At 37.5% G+C, this 21679-nt stretch overlaps 1 protein-coding gene across 6 annotated transcripts in view; it reads right to left on the bottom strand.

The window, feature by feature from the left end:
- Nucleotides 1-21679, bottom strand: part of USP34 (ubiquitin specific peptidase 34) — a 249426-nt gene that overhangs the window by 119007 nt on the left and 108740 nt on the right. For 5 of the 6 annotated variants that reach the window (XM_064276991.1, XM_064276988.1, XM_064276990.1 and 2 more), the window contains 9 exons: nucleotides 20733-20822; nucleotides 18310-18405; nucleotides 17022-17104; nucleotides 9769-9923; nucleotides 8530-8643; nucleotides 7165-7264; nucleotides 6883-7042; nucleotides 3964-4090; nucleotides 3720-3867 (listed from right to left, as the gene is read on the bottom strand). In XM_064276991.1, the coding sequence (XP_064133061.1) occupies nucleotides 3720-3867; nucleotides 3964-4090; nucleotides 6883-7042; nucleotides 7165-7264; nucleotides 8530-8643; nucleotides 9769-9923; nucleotides 17022-17104; nucleotides 18310-18405; nucleotides 20733-20822 (1073 nt within the window). The remainder of the gene's footprint in view (nucleotides 1-3719; nucleotides 3868-3963; nucleotides 4091-6882; nucleotides 7043-7164; nucleotides 7265-8529; nucleotides 8644-9768; nucleotides 9924-17021; nucleotides 17105-18309; nucleotides 18406-20732; nucleotides 20823-21679) is intronic. The other variant, XM_064276993.1, reaches the window with a different exon arrangement.

Genomic DNA, 21679 nt, shown 5'->3' with positions numbered 1-21679 from the left:
GTAAAGATAGACCATGACAAAACAAATCGAGAGAGAAATAAGAGGGTCTTTGGGGGTATTTACAGGGTTGCTATGAGTCAGAACTGACTGGGTAGCAATGGGTTTTTGGTTTGACTGTTTGCCACATTCCTGAATAACAAAAAGCCTGTATTAGTTGGGGTTTTCTCTCAGAAGTGGTTAAACACAAAGTCTAGCACATCAAGACTTCTTTTTTATTATTATTATGAAATATTTAAGACATAGAAAATAATGTAACCAATACCTATGTACTCACCACTCAGCTTAAGAAATAAAAACACAACTCAAGCTCCTGGTTAACCTCCACTCTGATTCTATCCTCCTTCCTCTACCCCCAAAAGCACAAGGCTTTGAACAGGTTCCTTCTGGTTGGAACCCCTACTGAGAATTTGCGTTTCTGCTTAGTTCCCAGGTGATACTAACGTTAGTTAGGCATCAACTCTGAGAACCACTAGTAGGGTAGTGGATCTCAAAATTTATTACACTAAGAATCATCTGGGGGTCTTGTTAAACTGTACATTCTGATTCAGCAACTCTGGGTTGGAAATGCAGATTCTCGGCAGGGGTTTGAACTGGAAAAAACCAGTCTGAAGTCCTGCAAAAGTAACTGTGTTGTGACACAATCTCTTATGTTTCTACATATTTTGCAGAGAAGAAAAAAAAAAAGAAATCATAATAGCTTCAGAATTCTCAACAGCAACAATGGAAACAAGAAGAGAATGGAACAACACCTCAAATTCTGAAACAAAATTTCCAACTCAGAGCTCTCTACCAACCAAATTACCATTTGGATATGACAACATAAGAAATATATTTTCAATCATTCAAGGAGTGAAAAACTTTACCCCATTAACTTTCTCTCAAGAAGCTACTAGAAATTGCCTTATAGCACACACGCAAAAACGAAACCAATGAAGAAGGCAGCATGGGACACTGGAAACACAGAAGAGAATCATGTGGATGATGTCAAAGGGCTGGAGGGCAATCAGCAGATCAGTGTGACTGTAGAGAAATGTATTATTGAGGACTGTCATGATTACCTTTTCTACCTCAGAAAAGAATGTTCAGGAATCTGACCCAGACTCTTACCTAGCACACCTGGACTATCTTCACCAAGTACGAGTGAAGTTCCTGTTCTTACCTCCTTGTCCCGCTGCTGCTTGGCTCAGCTGAGGACATTCATTTCATCTCACAGAAGAAATTCTACTTTTATCTACTCCTTAGAGCTAAAGCAAGTCATGAAGGGCTTAGAAAATTAAAAGCAAACCATGTAACTGTATTTCTGACTGTATTCCAGCATCTCGTCAACATGACACTACCACAGGATGTCCTGACCGTGCTGAGAAACCATACGCGAGAACTTTTACACTGGTATTCTCAGACAAGGCTTCACAATCCTTTAAGGAAGTGAAGCTACACTCCTTTAGCTTGTCGTCTTCTCTCTTTTTCTTTAATCTACCAGGTTTGTGCTTGCTAATTGGTGTCGCAAAAATAAATGCACTGATTAGAAACATACACCAAAAATCCACTGCCACCGAATCAGTTCTGATTCACTGGCCCTGCAGAGCAGAGGAGAACTGTCCCACAGGGTTTCCAAGGCTGTAAACCTTTATGGAAGAGGACTGCCACATCTTTCTCCTGTGGAGCGACTGGTGGATTCAAACTGCCAGCCTTCTGGTTAGCAGCTGAGTGCTTTAACTTCTGTGCCACCAAGGCTCCAGAAATACATACAGTGCAGGTAAAACTATAAAGAACACAAAAAGAAAAACAAACCCTCAAATCAGGATAGTGTCTAAGGGGGATGGGAGGATGGTATTAAGGCAGTACAAACAAGTACCTTCTAGCAATGCTCTACTTCTTAATCCGGGCAGTATGCATGGGTTTTCATTTTATTATCATTCATTTTATACGTGCTTCTTTATGTATAAAACATTTCAACCTAACAAAAGCAGTTACCTTTGGGTCTGAAAATCCCTTTGTACAGTAATGCTATTCAGCTATTATGCATCCCGTCCTAATGGAGTCAGCGTTGCTCTTCTCCAAAGCATGCTGGGGACGAACTGAGGATGGACTTGGCCTAAGGGGCAAGGCTGAGAGTGGCATGACTGGGCCAGTGGCCAAGGCCGAGGAACGCCTTAGCAACAAGAAGAAAAACATCTGGGTCTGGACATGAAGTCCCTGTGAATGCTGGCTGCCCAAGGACTTGGGAGGAAAACAATGAGCCTTAGTCCAGCTGGAACGGTGTATAAGCTTGTGTCCCCTGGGAGGCAGGTGTGGAGCCTCCTTAAACTGGTCCAGCTGCCACCCTGGACCAACTGTCCCATAAGTAAGCTCCCCTAATAAACCATATGTCCCGCTCACTGGTTCTGGAATCTTTCTTTGGTCTCTTGGAGACGCAGCTGACCTTGGGTCCACGTGCTGCTGGGTTGTTACACAGCACCCTTAATGAGGTATTTACCTAACACGTGAGATAATGTGCACACAAGGATATTTTCTGTAGTACTGTTTGTAATATCAACAGAATGGAAACAATCCAAATGTCCGTTAATGGAGAATAGGTTAAAAAATCATGGTATTTCCATATAATGGATTATGCAGGCCTTAAAAAAAATGAGACAACTTTCTATATGTATTAATGTGGACTATTCTCTAGATAATGTTAAGCAATAAAGGTAAAGGGTGGAACAGTATAAATGTAATGCTATCATTTGCATTTAAAAAATCATATATATGAACATTTTCCATTATATCCTGATATCTCTTGAAGGATATAACACACCACTAACGACGTCTACTTCAAAAAAAGGGAAATGGGTAGTTTAGAGATGGGGATAGGAGGGAGACTTTTCACCATATATTCTTTTGTATGAAGAATATTTTTTAATTACTAAAGAAGCGATTTTAACTTAAGATTTGGTATTTCAGAACTCATATGGTTTCATCCTCAGCACCCTACAGACACGTCCTTGGCTCCTCACTAACAGACGCTAAGGAATGATCACCCTGTACAGCAAATCAGAAGTCCTAAGAGGAAGCTTTGAGAACTTGATCGTTTTCCTAAGCAGATAAACAACCTGTTACTTATAATGTCAAATCCTTAAATAGTAAGTAAAAAGTAACCGCTTTCATGATGTTTCTTTCATGGTCATTTTTCTGATTAGCTCGTATTTTATGTGCTATGGAAAAACACTGAAAATACACTAGTGGTGATGGTAATGGAGGAATCAAACACATTTCAGGCCCACATGAAAAATTTCTCTAACTTTCTAGGGCAAAGAGGGGAGGCACAAGTGAGATCTGGGGGTGTCTGATTTTCATATGCTCAGAAAAAAAACCAAATGAAATATACTAAAACGGCAAAATTTTTTTTTTAATTGTGTGAAATTGGATAATGAGTAGTATATGGAAATTTAAACTTATCAATGCCTCCCACACTGCTCGCCAAATAACATCAAACAAGTTTTTTGATGGTTACATCAAAAGTCTAAATAGAGTTTTTTTTTGTAGAAATGAGAAAGAACAGTTGGCATACTACATCTGAAACAATTCTGAGCAACTTACTGCTTAAGAATCAAGGTATCATACGAAGGGGTGGGGAAGGAAAGGTGAGCCACGAACACGGTTAGTGGGTCTTCAAAGAAGTAAAGGTTCAAAGTTGACATACAACAGAACAAAATAAAAGTCAGAATGGCTGGACTCACCGGGAAAGTCTCCTTTTCGACTGCTTTGACCAAACTCCTGAAGCTGAGCTTGTTGGCTTATTTGTTCTTTCTGTAAATTTTCATACCAATGAGTTACTTCAGCCCTAAGATCTGCTACCTGGTCACTAGGATACATTTCAATAGTCATCTGAAATATGAGATGCAATCAATTTAAAAATACAAAAAGAACAGATTTTTGGGCTGGGAAATATTATCAATTTGGAAATTACAACGATGTCACTACCTTGTCAGGAAGTCCAGCTGGCTGGCATACGACCCTTAGTGGCAGAGACTGTTTGTCACTCAGTGCTTTCAAGTGACTACTAATCCCAGTGCCTTCAATCTGCCACTGTCTCAGGTGATATGCAAACCTGAAACAAAACAAAAATCACACATAGGAAAAATACCATTTTAAGCCACTTTAATGTTATATAAGTTTTTAACACTTCACAAACCAAAAGTCTACAAAAGGTTCTGGCACACTCTAATTTTACCTAAAGCACCAAATTTAGATTCAGCATATTGAATCAAATTTAAACGCATAGAGATAGCTAAGAGCTCCGAACAAAATAGTTTCAAAGAAAAGTTACTGGGGAAAAAAATCCTATTAAGAACAGTAATTTCTAAACAGAGGAGGAGGTGGTGGCAAGAAACAAAGTAATCCTGTAAATGAAATGGCAAGCTGTCATTCCAACATTCAGAAGAGAAAAAAAAAAGGTATTAGGAAACACTTTTCGCAGACAGAAATACATTCTAGTAAACATAATTCAGTGTATGTGAACCAGCATCACAGAATTTTTAAGAGTCGATTCCGTGACTGCTAAAATTTTTATATAAAGAGAATAACAAAAACTTATGTGTACAAAGAGACAGGCATACAGCAAGGCACCCACTAAACACTTGTCAATTTTTAACTTGTTTTAAATTGCTAAAAACAGGGTCCAGGGTCCTTGAGTTAAGAAAAAAAATTACCAATGTCTAAAATAATCGGCAATTCTAGGATAGAATGGCAAGAATGAATGGACTTGCTTTATTTCTTGGACGTGACTCAATAGCCAGCTTCTAGGTTTGTGATTACCAGGCAGGAATAGCAACAGAAACGTATCTATGACTAAGAAAAGAGTAATCTTAAAACAACCTTATCTGATACATATTCTAAAACCAGGGTTTCCCCGCTTCAGAACTACTGACATTTTGGGCTCAATATTTTGTTGTGAGAGTTGTCTTTATACACTGTAGGATGTCTGGCAGTACCCACAGCCTCTATTCACTAGATGCCAGTAGTCATTCCCCTCAACTGTGACAACCAGAGTTGTCCCTAGACATCGCCTAATGTTGTCTGGGGAACGAAATCTCCTTACATTTAGAACAATGCCTAAGATTATCACCTTACCTCTTTTTAAAAAGAAAACCCTTTTAAAAACACATTTTTATTTACTCTTTAAATACAACAAACACATAGCAATAATTTTGTATTTCCAATCTATAAATGTCAGGCGACTATAAAGTCAGTAGTAGCACTAAGTGTAGTTAACGCTTGATACTGTACAGCGATACTGGACAAGAATGTGCCTGGTAATACCTAGATAATTTTTTGAACTACTGCTTTGTTTGTCTGAATATTCAATGTTTTTTGTTCTAGTTTCTCTACCAGCCATCCCCAAAGAATATTTATATCTATTATTCAACACCAAAATTAACTCTGAGAGTAGAACACAAACAAATATTTGCAAAGATTTATGTCAAGGACACTACATACAAGAAATTTTTCTCAAGAATTAGAAAAAAACTTTATACAACTGAGAAGTGATTTTTTAATTCAAATTCATTAAACTTATAAAAAGCCCTCCTGAACTGCAGGAAATTTAGTAAACTTTTTAAGACTTTTTAAGGAAGTACTTAAACACTGGTAGCACCGTGTGAGACTGAGGTCTGAACCAGCAGGCGCTGCTGCACAGAGAACACTTTGTATGCACACGTACACGTCATTAACCATAACTATCTTTCATAGGAAGACGTAAATTACAGGGAACTTTCGCTTGCTGTATTATATATTAATAAAATGTCTGAATTTTATAATGAGTATGTATTTTTTATTAATGTGACTAAGTCACATTACCACATTTGCTGAATTTTTTTTTTTTAAAGTGGTAAAAATGATGAGGCAATGTTGACTTTCTATGGGAAAAACTCGAGCTCCTTTAAAAACACAGGAATAATTGAAATAGAATTTCTACCAATTGTAATCACAATCAAAGTAAAAAATTTTGCAGTGCCCAAATGCTGTAAACCATGGAACTACGTGGAACTACGTTACTTAAAAGAATGTGTAAAGTATCTTTATAACTCAAGTCTTCCTATTTTAAAGAAAACATCAATAAACATTGAGTAATTTTTTCCAGTACTGAACTCTGATCTGAAGTTGAAAGAAGGTATTAACTTTAACATTTTTTCAAGAGTTATTTCTACTTTTACATTTACTCATAGTTAATGACTTTTAACATACATAATTTCTTAATTAAAACTATCTACTCACCTTTCATTTTAGTCGACATATTCATAAATGTTAATTTGCTTTATTTCTGTATTACACAGGGTATGTCTAAATTAATTATACAGCTATTCATTAACACAGAATTTTTTTTGGTCAAGTTTCCATGGTAAATGGAAATTCAAAATTAAAATACTGTCTCCTAGTCCAGGAAGAAAAAAAAAAAAAAAAAAACACAGCAAATGAAACAAATGACTCAACTCGATTCAACTATGACTGATTATTTCACGTTCTTGGTGAGAGTTTTAGTGAAATTTGTGTTGTGGTGGTGGTCTGCCTCTTCTGCCTGTATTAATGATTTCTTCCAGATGGAATACTGTCCAGAGACTCTAACTTTTACTCATGCGTATCTACTCAAAGTTTGAGTTTTAAAGCTTTGCAACATTTGTCAGGGATACGCATTCCTACTCCACAGTGACATGGTAAATATTCCGGATTAAAAATTACTTCTATTACTGACCCTTCATTTTTTTTGTAAATTATGCTTTCTACCTGCCCCCAACAAAAACTTTTTCAAAACTATTTTGAGAATACTTTTGGACACATAAGCAATTAAAAAGAAAAAACAGAAGACTTAAGTTCACTCTAACGACATGGTATAAGAAAATTTACCTTCTTCTAAAGGCTTCCAGATGTGTCTTCAGCATCAGGAGTCCTCGTTCTATAACTGTGAGGCTGGAGTGGGGTTCCTGTTCAAGGCTGCTGGACGCTATCAGGAGACTCTCCATACACTTACTAATGAATTCTTGCTCCTTCTCCAAACCCGTTTTACCTGAAAGCCAGATGGTGACACCATTGTTCATCATATATTCTATTTCAGCAATATTAAACTGTAGCTTAACAAAAAAATCCTCACACAAAAAATTGTGTAAGACAATATTTCAAATCACTCACCGTTAATATAATAGGAGTTAATATATTGGATAGCTGCTCGACTGACATCACCAGACTGTGCTCTTAACGCAATGCCCCAAAATTGGTCCATACCACACAGCTAAGGGAAAAAAATGTGATCACATCTATAAATTTAACTATTTGTCAAACAATGATGTAACTGATCAGAGAACTACTGTGTCCAATTTAAAGGTCATACAATATCACAGCTTGATAATAACAATACAAAGAGACAGAAGCCTTGCTAGAGCTACTGCTTTCAGGTATTCCAAGAAAATTAAAATGTTATGCTAACCCAAGTTCTCACTTAAATGTATGATGTCAACTCTGAGAGGACAAAGAGGACACTGTCAGGAGTGACCACAGAGAAAGTGGGAAGTGAAAGCCCTCAGAGCTGCATAGGGTGAAGAAAGGCATCGTTCTGATAGGTGGCTAACGTCAACACTGCTCTTCCGTCTACCTAAAACGCAGCATCGAAACAAGAACAGACCTACTTCTTAGGTCAATCACATCTGCCCGGTTGTCTTATTAGATTATCCAACTGAGACGTATCAGAGGATACCAATGCAAGAAGACCAAAAAATCCAACAGAACTGCTCAAACAAGGGGAAAAGGCAGTGAGAAGCTACCAAGAAAAGCCTTCTAAGTACAAATCTAATTATTCTTTACCATACAGATTAAGGTTTGTTTTCTCTTTCTATCCTAACACAGCATGAACTTCTGAAGAAAACTAATGAAAAAACATGAACGGCTATTACACAAACCCCAGCTATCATTAATCAATTAGAATATCCAGTAAATCTGTGGTAAGAATCTAGGGATAATGTATTTAACAAAACCTAAAAACCACCAAACTAGTCAAATATACTATAAGCCAAAGATAAGACTAGCAATTTTTCAGAGTCAATGAACTGATCACAATGACTCACAGTTAGAGACGATTTAGTTAGATTCTATTCCAGAATAGAGGTTACCGACAGGTACCTGTAGCTTAATTGCCCAAGAGCAACTAAACACTTGGACGCCACAAACGGGCAAAAAATCATATTCAAGACAAATCCATCTCCCACCTGCATACCACTCGATTATGAGGAGCTTCCAGGAGACTAAAATAACACTCAAGTGGCCTCTTCTCTATAAATCAAGGAACACACAGAAACAAAACCCACGTTATCTTTGGTAATTAAAATACATCAAATTTGCTTTTTAAAACTTTTCAAACCCAAAGAGAAAGCTTTATAAAACCTAAGACTAAAAGTCTTCCAAGTTGGTAACACAATGCTTGGCAGACTATATGAGATAATCAGGTGATCTCAATTACGAAATAAAGTGAAAACTGCACAAACGTCCCGTCTCAGTGCGTACCTCAGAGTTTGAACCACCATCGTAGGCACTGGTGGCCAATCGAGCCAAGTTACAGAGATGCTGAAACAGGTTTAAGCCAGTCATGCTAATTGTTTCCGGCTTCAGCTGGGGCATCTTTAAAAAAAAATTTAAAGCCAGTTTAACAAGATGTTTAAATTATTGAATGCTACTTCATTAAATTTAACTTATCAGATTTAAGCTAACACACTGAACTTCCGTGAAAACACTGCAGAAGAAATGTATCAGCTCTGATTTTTAGTTATAACTTAAAAGATGTACATAGCACCAAATCAAAGGAACAAACACTGTTTATGCCACACTTACACTGTGCACATTTATGAGATGTGTAGCTACATGCACAGTTTACGTACAAGCAAAAGCCTGGGATTAAGGAAACCTTAAGTTCTATTTGTAGCTTTGTCTTGGATTTACGAAAGTGCTTTAGTTTACGTGTACCAAAATTCCTTCATATGTGCTCAATTCCACCACAGAGACAATGTGAGAGTTGTAGGGAATCTTTATAATTTCAAAAATGAGCAGTAAGAGCAATAAAAAGACTATTGCTTTATTACTGCTGGCTTTTCAACATTCAAATGGGAATAGAAGTACAAATTATTAAGAAGAAAACTGGGATAACTGATTCAATTCATTTAGCAAAGTCATTACTGAACCAACTGTGGTATCTGATAAAGAAGACCAAACACTGGAGAGAGGCACAGCTTTCCTATCGTGACAGCACTTTCTAAAGCGCCTTCCCAGGGGTCTACTGATCTGGAGGTCGGCTGATACCCGCCCAGGAGACTGGCTGAAACCAGTCACTTAACTGAGGAAGAGCCACAGAGTACAGCTCTCTTACTCATGGTGTGTGCGCCACCCTGAAAATGGAACCACAGTGTGATTACTGACTTAAAAACAAATACTCAGAAAACCCCGTACTGCAAACCACGGCTGACCTGAAGAATTTCCTAATTACTGTTAGTTTAGGAGCTTTAGCTAAGAAATAAAACATTTTTGTCATTTATAAAATACTTTCATAGATATAAAAATACTGTCAGGAACAAAATTACAGCAAAATCTAAGTGGCAAAAATAATAATAGGACTGGTAAGAATAACTGGATTGCCCACTTTTTAAAAAATTATGTAAAAAAAAGAAACATTAAGAGAATTTGTATTTCAATAAACAAAAAGGGAATATGGAAAAACGGTATAAACAGTAAAGCAGTGAAGAAATAAATCACCTTCTCCAGGAAAAGATGTTTGTAGGTCTCCATTCCCATAGCATGCTGATCTTTACTTCGAACTTGATTTAAAAACCAATGGAGGGCATCATCGTAACACTCAGAGTCTTCTACTAAGCAATGCCACAAAATGTCGACTTGCTCTAAACTTAACCCTAGACAAAAACCACAAATTTTACATTCTATAAACCATATAAAAAGCACATACACATCTTTGTTTAGGTGTGTATATGTATACGCAGGAAACCCTGGAGGTGCGGTGGGGAAGAGCTACAGCGGCTAACCAAAAGGTCAGCAGTTCCATGGAAACCCTATGGGGCAGTTCTACTCTGTCCTATACGGTCGCTATGAGTCGAAATCGACTTGACGGCAATGAGTTTTTTCCAGTTTTGTACATATATGCATCTATGTGTTTTATTTACATAAAGTATGTACTACCACGATAACTCAATTCTCCTTATGCCTTCCTATTTGGAAGATTTTGCATCATGGTAAATACAATGTTTTGGTCCTAATTCAATATACTAGAGCACCAATCCAGCCAGAAATAGATGATATTTTACAGCACTTAATAAAAAATACTTTGTAATAAACTCCACATAATTTATGCTTTTAAAATGTAGTTCCCCCACGTGTCTGTCAGTTTGTTGTACTGTGGGGGCTTGTGTGTTGCTGTGATGTTGGAAGCTATGCCTCCAGTATTCAGATAACCAGCAAGGTCACCCATGGAGGACATGTTTCAGCTGAGCTTCCAGACTAAGACAGACAAGGAAGAAAGACCTGGCAGTCTACTTCTGAAAAGTATTTGCCAGTGAAAACCTTAAAAATAGCAGCGGAACATTGTCTGATACAGTGCTGGAAGATGACCCCCCCCCCCCGGTTGGAAGGCACTCAAAAGATGACTGGGGAAGAGCTGCCTCCTCAAAGTAGAGTCAACCTTAATGACGTGGATGGAGTAAAGCTTTCGGGACCTTTATTTGCTGATGTGGCGTGACTCAAAATGAGAAGAAACAGCTGCAAATACCCATTAATAATCAGAACCTAGAATGCACAAAGTATGAATCTAGGAAAACTGGAAATCGTCTGAAATGGAACCCATACACATCGATATCCTAGGCATTAGTGAACTGAAATGGACTGGTATTGGCCATTCTGAATCAGATAATCATATAGTCTACTATGCTGGGAATGACAACTCGAAGAGGAATGGTGTTGCATTCATCGTCAAAAAGAACTTTTCAAGATCTTATCCTGAAGTACAACACTGTCAGTGATAGGATAATATCCATATACCTACAAGAAAGACCAGTTAATACGACTATTATTCAAATTTAAGCACCAACCACTGGGCCAAAGATGAAGAAATAGAAGATTTTTATCAGCTGCTGCAGTCTGAAATTGATTGAACATGCAATCAAGATGCATTGATAATTACTGGCGACTGGAATGCAAAAGTTGGAAACAAAGAAGAAGTTGGAAAATATGGCCTTGGTGATAAAAACAATGCCAGAGATCAAATGATAGGATTTTTCAAGACCAATGACTTCTTCGTTGCAAATACCTTCTTTCACGAGCATAAAGGCGACTACGCACATGGACCTCGCCGGATGGAACACACAGTAATCAAACTGACTATATCTGTGGAAAGAGACGATGGAAAAACTCAGTATCATCAGTCAGAACAAGGCCAGGGGCCGACAGTGGAACAGATCATCAATGGCTCACATGCAAGTTCAAGCTGAAACTGAAGAAAATTAGAGCAAGTCCACGAGAGCCAAAATATGACCTTGAATATATCCCACCTCAATTTAGAGACCATCTCAAGAATAGATTTGATGCACTGAACACTAGTGACTGAAGACCAGGTGAGTTGTGGAATGACATCAAAGACATCATCCATGAAGAAAGCAAGAGGTCACTGAAAAGACAGGAAAGAAAGAAAAGACCAAGATGGATGTCAGAGGAGACTCCGAAACTTGCTCTTGAGCATCGAGCAGCTAAAGCAAAAGGAAGAATTGATGAAGTAAAAGAACTGAACAGAAGATTTCAAAGGGCCTCTTGAGAAGACGAAATAAAATATTATAATGACACATGCAAAGAGCTGGAGATGGAAAACCAAAAGGGAAGAACACGCTCGGCATTTCTCAAGCTGAAAGAACTGAAGAAAAAATTCAAGCCTCGAGTTGCAATACTGAAGGATTCCATGGGGAAAATATTAAACGACGCAGGAAGCATCAGAAGAAGATGGAAGGAATACACAGAGTCATTACACCAAAAACAATTAGTCGATATTCAACCATTTCAAGAGGTAGCATATGATCAGGAACCCATGGTACTGAAGGAAGAAGTCCAAGCTGCTCTGAAGGCATTGGCGAAAAACAAGGCTCCAGGAATTGATGGAATATCAACTGAGATGTTTCAACAAACAGATGCAGTGCTGGAGGTGCTCACTCGTCTATGCCAAGAATATGGAAGACAGCTTCCTGGCCAACTGACTGGAAGAGATCCATATTTATGCCTATTCCCAGGAAAGGTGATCCAACCGAATGTGGAAATTATAGAACAATATCATTAATATCACATGCAAGCAAAATTTTGCTGAAGATCATTCAAAAGCGGCTGCAGCAGTATATCAACAGGGAATTGCCAGAAATTCAGGCCGGTTTCAGAAGAGGATGTGGAACCAGGGATATCGTTGCTGATGTCAGATGGATCTTGGCTAAAAGCAGAGAATACCAGAAGGATGTTTACCTATGTTTTATTGATTACGCAAAGGCATCTGACTGTGTGGATCATAACAAACTATGGATAACATTGCAAAGAATGGGAATTCCAGAACACTTAATTGTGCTCATGAGGAACCTTTAACACAGATCAAGAGGCAGCTGTTCAGACAGAACAAGGGGATGCTGATTGGTTTAAAGTCAGGAAAGGTTTGTGTCAGGGTTGTATTCTTTCACCATACCTATTTAATCTGTATGCTGAACAAATAATCCGAGAAGCTGGACTATAGGAAGAACGGGGCATCAGGATTGGAGGAAGACTCATTAACAACATGCATTATACAGATGACACAACCTTGCTTGCTGAAAGTGAAGAGGACTTGAAGCACTTACTAATGAAGATCAAAGACCACAGCCTTCAGTATGGATTGCACCTCAACATAAAGAAAACAAAAATCCTCACAACTGGACCAATGAGCAACATCATGATAAACGGAGAAAAGACTGAAGTTGCCAAGGATTTCATTTTACTTGGATCCACAATCAACACCCGTGGAAGCAGCAGTCAGGATATCAAAAGACGCACTGCATTGGGCAAATCTGCTGCAAAGGACCTCTTCAAAGTGTTGAAGAGCAAAGATGTCACCCTGAAGACTAAGGTGCACCTGACCCAAACCATGGTATTCTCAATCACATCATATGCACATGAAAGCTGGACAATGAATAAGGAAGACTGGAGAAGAGTTGACGCCTTTGAATTGTGGTGTTGGTGAAGAATACTGAATATACCATAGACTGCCAAAAGAACGAACAAATGTGTCTTAGAATATGTACAACCAGAATGCTCCTTAGAAGCAAGGATGGCAAGACTGGGTCTTACATACTTTGGACATGTTGTCAGGAGGGATCAGTCCCTGCAGAAGGACATCATGCTTGGCAGAGTACAGGGTCAGCGGAAAAGAGGAAGACCCTCAACGAGATGGACAGACATAGTGGCTGCAACAATGAGCTCAAGCATAACAATGATTGTAAGGATGGCTCAGGACCAGGCAGTGTTTTGTTCTGTTGTGCATGGGGTCGCTATGAGTCGGAAGCGACTCAGCAGCACCTAACAACAGTGACAATGATAAAATGTAGTTATATATAACCCATACATAAATTACTAAAAGCACACAACTTAAAGTATCTTAGGAGAGCCATCCGGTCTGGAAAATCATTCTCCCTAAAATATGGACATACCATTGTATTACAGAAAACATGATTGTGGAAAGGTAATCCCAAAAGTTTAAGAGTCAGTTCTAAAGTCTGAGGACAAAGAACAGAGAGGATGCCATGTTCAAAGCTCAATCTCTACACACAAGAGATAAATACTAGATGCCAATAAGCACTATTTTTGTAAACCATGAAAACTAGAGTCCTTAGGATGAACAAAGCCAAAGGAAACTAACTTCCTAAAAACAACAAACAGCAACACATCAGAGGATACAGTCAACTGGGAGTCAATGTAATGAAATAAAGCCTCTATGGTGTTTTTGTCCAATCATTAAAAGATGCCAAAGTATAGCAGAAGGAAAAGAGAACTGTTAAGAACCAAAGAGAAGCCATTATAGGTGATCACAAGTCTTGAATATGTACCGCATTTTTATGCAAATAATGCAGGCCTGCACTTGTCTGCCTCCTCACCAGGAGGCACCCTCAGAAGCTGACCCTCTTCCACATGTTGCTGTAGAAAAACCAGCATAGGGCCTTTACAAAAATACCTCGTGGGGAAAGCACAGCCAGCAAATAAATGCAGAAGGCATGCGTTATTTGTGTAAAAATAGTTACAAGAGACTATCCAAAAGGTTAGAATAAAGGCATGACAGGGGCTTCTAAAACATACGTGATGGTTAATACGATGTGTCAACTTGGCCAGGCCATGATTCTCAGTGGTTTGGCAGATACTGTGTAATCATCCTCCACTTTGTGATCCAATGTGAGTAGCCAGCTGGAAGGGGAGTTTCCTTGGGAGTGTGGCCTGCATCCAATATACATGAAAGCTCTGACAAAGCTTGTCTTCTCTCCATCCCGCATCCATCTCATCGTCCTCTGACCTCGGATCCTTGAGATCTGAGCCAGCAGCCTACCACCTGACCTGCCATTTCGTCAGCCCTGTAAGCCACGAGTCAGGAGAAGCCTCACCCATGGATTTGAGACTTGCCAGCCTCCACAACTCTGTGAGCCACTTCCTTGAAATAAACCTCTCTCTACATATGCTTCACTGGTTTTGCTCCTCTAGACAACCCAGCCTAAGACAGAATCTCCTAGGAAGCTCCAAAGCCTGGGTGGTTCCCCAGAATCATAATAAAACTGTTTTCTTGGGAAATGCAGATGAGATTCTAGAATAGAGAAAAATTACTCAAAATATTCACTTGGTAGCAGTAGCAGTCTAAGAGTTTGTTCAGGGAAAACATTCTATCAGTTTCTCTCAAAAACAACTAACATGTAGATTACTTGTACTAAGAACTTGTGCCATCACCATAAATAAATCAGAAACAACCTTTAGCGTTATTGTAACTTTAACGCATTATGTAGTTTTAAAAAAGAGACAGTGAGAAATAAGGAACATAGGTAAGATTTCTCAAATTAAAAAAAAAAAAAAAAGGCATACAGGTTAATTACACCTACTCCTCACAACTACCACTATTTGACATTTCACATTTATAACAACAGTAAAAAAAAATCTACCATCTGACAATTTTGCACATTAACGACGTACATCTTGCAGTAACGAACACTGAGGTGGGAGGCAAGAGCAACGCCGGCTGTGATGGTTAAGGTTGTGTGTCGACCTGGCCGGGCCATGATTGCCAGGGGTTTGGTAGTTATCTGATGGCGCAGTCTGGCAGTTATGTGATGATGTGGTCTGGCAGTTATGTGATGATGTGGTCTGGCAGTTATGGGATGGCACAGTCCAGCAATTATGTGATGATGTAGTCTGGCAGTTATGGGATGACATAGTCATCCTCCATTTTCCCTTAATGCCGATTTTCACATTAACGACCTGGTGTTTGGAATCTAAACACGTCAGCAGGTGAGGAGTGGATGTACAGTGAGCTATATGATAAAATAAAGTGTACTCAGAGATGGCTGATTCATGAATCAGCATTCAGCAGATGAAGTATAAGCTTCTGTTATTGCTTTCAGTTTTTAAAAGGCTAGATATTAGTATATTGAAAATTAATATTAACATACCAGATGTAATTACCTATAACTTTGGAGTGACCACATAATAGCTGATGGGAACTGTGCCAATAAAATCTACTGGTATGACAATACAAGTGGCATTTGTTAAAAAAAAAAGTCTGAACTTGAAAAAGAAATTAATTATAGGCTTGAACAGTAAGATAAACATATGATGCATTCCCGAGAGACACTGACTTGAAAGAGGCATCATGAACTTCTTGGCTAGCAAGACACTCACCAGTCTGACTGTGTTAATCCAAGTTAGAGATGCCCTTCTAACAATGAGGGTTGTTTGACATGGACACACAGAAAAAAGAAAAGAAAGAAAAAAGAATATGGGAAGTAAAAGATGGCACAATCAGCCTAGATGGAGAAAAGGAACTCTGACCAACAGAAATCAAACCTTCTCCTCACTTATGAGAATACCCACGATGGGGATTTGACAATCTAGGCTCAAAATATACCAGACCAATCTCTCCTTCTAAAAAAAGATAAAATGCTAACAAAACTGTGTTTGAGATCAGTCTTAATAATGTCTCTATCACCTCTGGAGCCAAGCAATTTTGGAAAAGACTAGCTCTGATAATGGTTTGCTGACAACAGCTGTTTCTAACCAAAGTGACACCAAGATACAATAACCAAGGTACTAAAAATGTAGTGACCCTAAACTGGTATTTCTTCCTGTCTGAAATAGTTTGCTCCTAAAATGCGTCCTCTTTACCCACTGAAAAACTGAAATTTTCAGAGACTGAAGCAAGAAGAGTATGTCAGGGTCATACCACATTGAGAGAACACTCAGTAGGCTGAGGAAAAATAATGCTGTGAAAAAGAGTATTTTCAATACTATATTTTAGAAGAAGATTTAGAAGAAAATTCTAAGGGTAATGAGTTTTCAGAGATCTCATCTATTATAAAAGGTCTTTAAAAAACAAACCCATTTGGAATTTAAAATGTAACTAGGCATCTCAAATGTTTTAATAAAGTGTCTTAATGTTGATATAATTTATAAATAGACTGAAAATAATTCAATCACTAAAGAAATTTAAAACCAAAAAAACCCACTGCCGTCAAGTTGATTCCGACTCAGAGCGACCCTACAAGACAGAGTAGAACTGCCCCACAGAGTTTCCAAGGAACGCCTGGCGGATTCGAACTGCCGACCTTTTGGTTAGCAGCTGTAACACTTAACCACTATGCCCCCAGGGTTTCCACAAAGAAATCTAAAGGCACAAGTAAATCTGATGGGACTCTTCCAAGAGTCAATACAGATTTCAGAGCACACTGATTAAAAAAACAGGAACTCACTGAAATGGTCAGGTGATCCCAGAGTTGAAAACACACAAGTCAGGAACTGAAGTCGAACTTGAACTTCGGCACTATGGCTGTACCTGTGTTTTTAAAAGTCATTAGAATAATTAAGGGAAAGATCTTATTTCTTAATTATTTTTAAAGATTTTATGGCCTTAAACATAACTTATAGCAAGTAAAATTCCATCTTAATAATTCATAATTATTGAACATTTTAATAATACATAACTTTGGTTCCATGAAAAAAGTGTTCATAAAGCCAAGTGCAATGTTTGAGACTTATGTTTTCATATATAATAAAAATTTCTGAACTATTATAAAAATTAGTTTCAAATTAGATAAGAAAATACATAAGAACTCAACAATGGAGAAAAAGCTGTCATTTTGAAATTACATAATATACACACAAATTAAACAGTTAACAAGTAAAAAAACTACATTTCTATCATACGTTTTAGATCACTATCCCTACAGTGATAAAAATATATTTCTTAAAAAACACTAACAAGATATCATTTCTATGAATTTAGTTGCTAAAGACTATAGCTAAAACAAAATTGGCATTTTTGAATGCTGTTTCAAATATAATTATAATTCATCTGTAGAAAATCTGATGGTTAGTATTGGGGTGATGTGGAAGCCTGTCAGTGGGTGATCTCACAGGGTTTCCCTTACCTGCCTACGAGAAGCTCTACACTCAGCTATACCACTAAGACATCTCCACCAATTGTTACCAAAGTCACTTGAATATACGCAGGGAATATTTTTAATGAGAAGACATTAACCAGTTATATTATCACAGTTTTTAAATCTTCCACACATTTAAACTTTCTAATACTAGTATCCAACCATAATAATAAAGGAAAATGCTTAAATCAACTGTATATTAAATACTTTTATCTGGAAGCATATATTCACAAATTTTAGAATCAATGCCCTAATACACACTGGTGTAGGACAATGGTTAGTTCTGAAAAATAAACTTCTTTTGATCCCCGAAAACAGTAACTTTGAACAGAACTGAAGGATGAAGGCTGTTACCCACCCTAAAATGCTACACTGCTTATATTTACGTAAGAGTTAAGAATTGTAAACGCAACCTCAAAAAAATCTTTCAACTAAAAAAAAATTCTATTGGCCTTTCTTTCCCTTTCAATTTTTACAACTAAAACACTCTGTTAACTTTATTTACGACATGAAAGAGAGTAGGAACACTGGAAAGCTTTCTTTCAAAGGAAAGACAACCCACACTTGAACAAACTCAACCTAGTTGAGAGATACGTACAGCACATGTTTCTGTCTTCCTTCTCTTACAGCTTGAATGTAATACACCAAGTTGTCAAAGAAAAGCTTCATCATGTTCAGTTCTTTTTCTGCCCACCTGGCCCAATTAAAAGAAAAAATATATATTTTTTAAGGGGACGGAGTAAGAGAATAAATCTATGCTGGGACAAAACATATACATATGTATATATATACATACACACACACACCTAAAAAAATCCTCACATATAGAACTTGAAAATTATCACAAATTTCCAAGTTCTACCTATACGTGAATAATAAAAAGATATACAGCAATGCTCCTTAATTTTTATGAATTTAAAGTATCATCATTGCTTTTTATCTGTAAGGGGGATAAAATATGCCTGGCAGGGTGCTACCTATTATAAATGAATAGGTACGAATACTAAAAATAACATAATACTCGTATAAAGCAGTGACTATGTGCCTTGGTTGTTATTTAGCAGAGTGCCTGGCATACAGAAGGCATACAATATAAATTTATTGAATGAATTTTGGTTTTTTTCATTGTCGATAATTTGATTTTTTAAGATAACAGTTTTTAAACAACAGTTTTTTAAAAAAATCAAAGAAATAACCAGGTATTAAGTTTCAAAATAATCTAGAAACACTAGAATAAAAAAACAGTGATAAGTAAGTTAAAAGATCACAGGGTCCATAACTTCCATAATTAGCGTCTCTTCATGCTCTACTTATTAGCACTGTATCTGCTAAAATGTATAGAAGTATTAAAATTCCAAACATTCTAATATAATTTACATCATGTCTTTGTTATAGCCTTATTTTCAAAATAAACTACTCTTGCTTTGCCAACCGCAGTGAAGGTCAAGTGGTAGAAAGAAGAACGGCTTAGTAATGAGACTTGGGTCTGACACCAGCTCCAATACACTTGCTGCACGGTTTCAGGTAAGCGGCCTAAACCAAGTCTGTCTGCTGGTTACCTGATGATTTTTTAAGAGAATCAGTGATAATACTTTCAATTTTGAAAATCTGGGCCATAAGTATAGTTTAAGGGTTAGTATGTATCAAAGGTTGAATGCTGTACCTAGCACGTAAAAGATTCACAATAAATAGAAGTTTTTGTTATTATTAACGCCAACTAACCACAAGAGTTCAGAGTTCTTTTAAGTGATCTATGAGAGGCAGGATACCAGTCATATGTTCTAACTGAAACCCTGTGATCTGCCTTTAACTGGGCTTTACATTTAATATAAGGCACTAGATAAAGAGTTTCAGATTACTTAGATTCAGGTACCTAGATAAGTAGGTATTCAGAGTGTGTCACTTCCACAAGAGTGTTACTCTTTGTTACTCCTTAATATGGACTGTCTCAACTGGCTACAATATGAAACTAATTTGCCCAAGACAGCACCAATGAATCCTTTTACTGCATTAAATTTTGTAATTCAGCCATTAAAAAAATTATAGGAAGAGCCAATGAAAGAGGACTCACGCTAGTGTTCTACTTAAGGGATACTAAATAATGGCTCCCACTCTTTTTATCATCTCATGGACCTCCTTGTACTCACCAAAAGAACTGTCACTAGATTCATACTGTATTCTTAACCAATAAAAGACTTCCTAAAATGCTTCTTTTAAAAAAAAAGAGGTTCAGGTTAACATGCCCCTGTTATTAACAGGGCAATAAACACAGCATGGGCTATGACTCAGAAATCCAGACTTTATCCTAATTGGAACTACAGTGCAGACGTCCAACAATTTTAAAAATAGTATAATTTTGAAGGCAAACAGTACTCTTTCCACCTAATCTGAGATCTGCAAAGGAAGCAGGTAAAAAGCCATCTTCCTTGGCCACAAAAAAATCCTTCAACAGGTCTAATTCTCCCTATAACTCAAATGCCTTTGAAATCTCTCCAAAAGTATATTTAGAATAAAGTGGATACCACATTTTCTTAGATCAATGAATTATATCACAAAAAAATGTAATCAATTTTACAACCTCAAAATAATTATCTCAATACTTATTAATCGTAAGTTCTCTCTTAATGCAAAGGTGTAACAGGGTGACATCAGGATTGTCCCTAACGTGATGTTACGTCTACAACCACGTCCTCCCAGTGGGAAAACTAGGGTGTTGATTTTTGTGTGGCTCTTCTCCAGGGTCCTCTGCCGTGGCCGGATGTGCAGGAAATCTCCCTACAACTAGAGCGTGAACTGCTATAGCATAACCTACAGGGAATACAAGAGCTAGACTCTCTGCTGTACTGACGATATCCCCAGGGGAAGGGACAGCACTCTGAGAAATCTAAGAAAACGTTTAAACCACAAGAAACTCAGATTTTCCTGGTATAGAGTAAAAGTTGGTAAACAGTAGATTATTCAAAATCTTAATTAACTATAACTTAAAAAATTCTTAAACAAAATACTTTTTCATTTACTTACATTGTAATCCAATGTGTATCGTAACTGCTCCCAAATTGCTGGAAAGTACCAAACAGTTTTGGGAGAAGACGAAGTGAAATTACTACTGATCTGAAACAACAAACACAGGTATTTGTGGGATAAAATGATAATTTTAGCTACATTCAATGATTCTAGCTTTTTAAATTCAGCTTTTTAAACTCTTGACTGCAAATGGATTTATTGGACTTTACATGTATCTTCCTTACACAAACAAGCCTTTTTTTAAAAATTTTTCTGGAAGTTAAATTTATATTATACTCTGGGGCAAAAAACACAATTTTGAAAACTAATCCATGGCTTTTAAAGTAAAATACACTATAAATGTCTGGCTATCAAAACAAGTAAATGGCATTTAAAGGTAGTAATTTTTTTTTTTTTTTTTCATTAAAGTATTCCTTGACAAGTCACGGATGCTTCTGAGAATTAACCAAGGAAAACCGGGAGCCGCAGCCCAGAGCTTCAGGTGCGTTTATTCACCTGAGGAATTCTGTTGCAATGGCAATTCTGACTCCGCAGGTCTGGGGCAGAGCCGGAGATTCTGCATTTCCAACAAGCTCCCATGCCACACTCGCACTACTGATGTGTGGACCACACTGTGAGCAGCAAAAACCTAGAGCATTTTACAAACTACACAAATCATCTCCTTCTCCCCGGCTCTCACTTGAGAGGATCTATTTTTTAGTCAAGGCCATGCTAAAAATGGAAGCATACCACACCTCTCAACTATGAAGGGGCAGAAAAAGGACAGGGAATGACTATAAAATCCTGAGTAAACGAGAGCATGTGCATCCTCAGAAACGAACAGGTGTAAGGAAAGTATTTACATACAAATCCCAGAAGTCTTAGTAGGAAAGGAAGCTGGCTGCATAAGCCTTAAAAGAAGCAAGACAAACCCTAATAAGCAAATAAACTTTTTTCAGCTAAGG

Source organism: Loxodonta africana, chromosome 26 (genome assembly GCF_030014295.1).
Source record: "Loxodonta africana isolate mLoxAfr1 chromosome 26, mLoxAfr1.hap2, whole genome shotgun sequence".
Taxonomy (NCBI): domain Eukaryota; kingdom Metazoa; phylum Chordata; class Mammalia; order Proboscidea; family Elephantidae; genus Loxodonta; species Loxodonta africana.
Note: the sequence above shows the minus strand (reverse complement) of the source record. Positions and strands in the feature narration are given on the sequence as shown.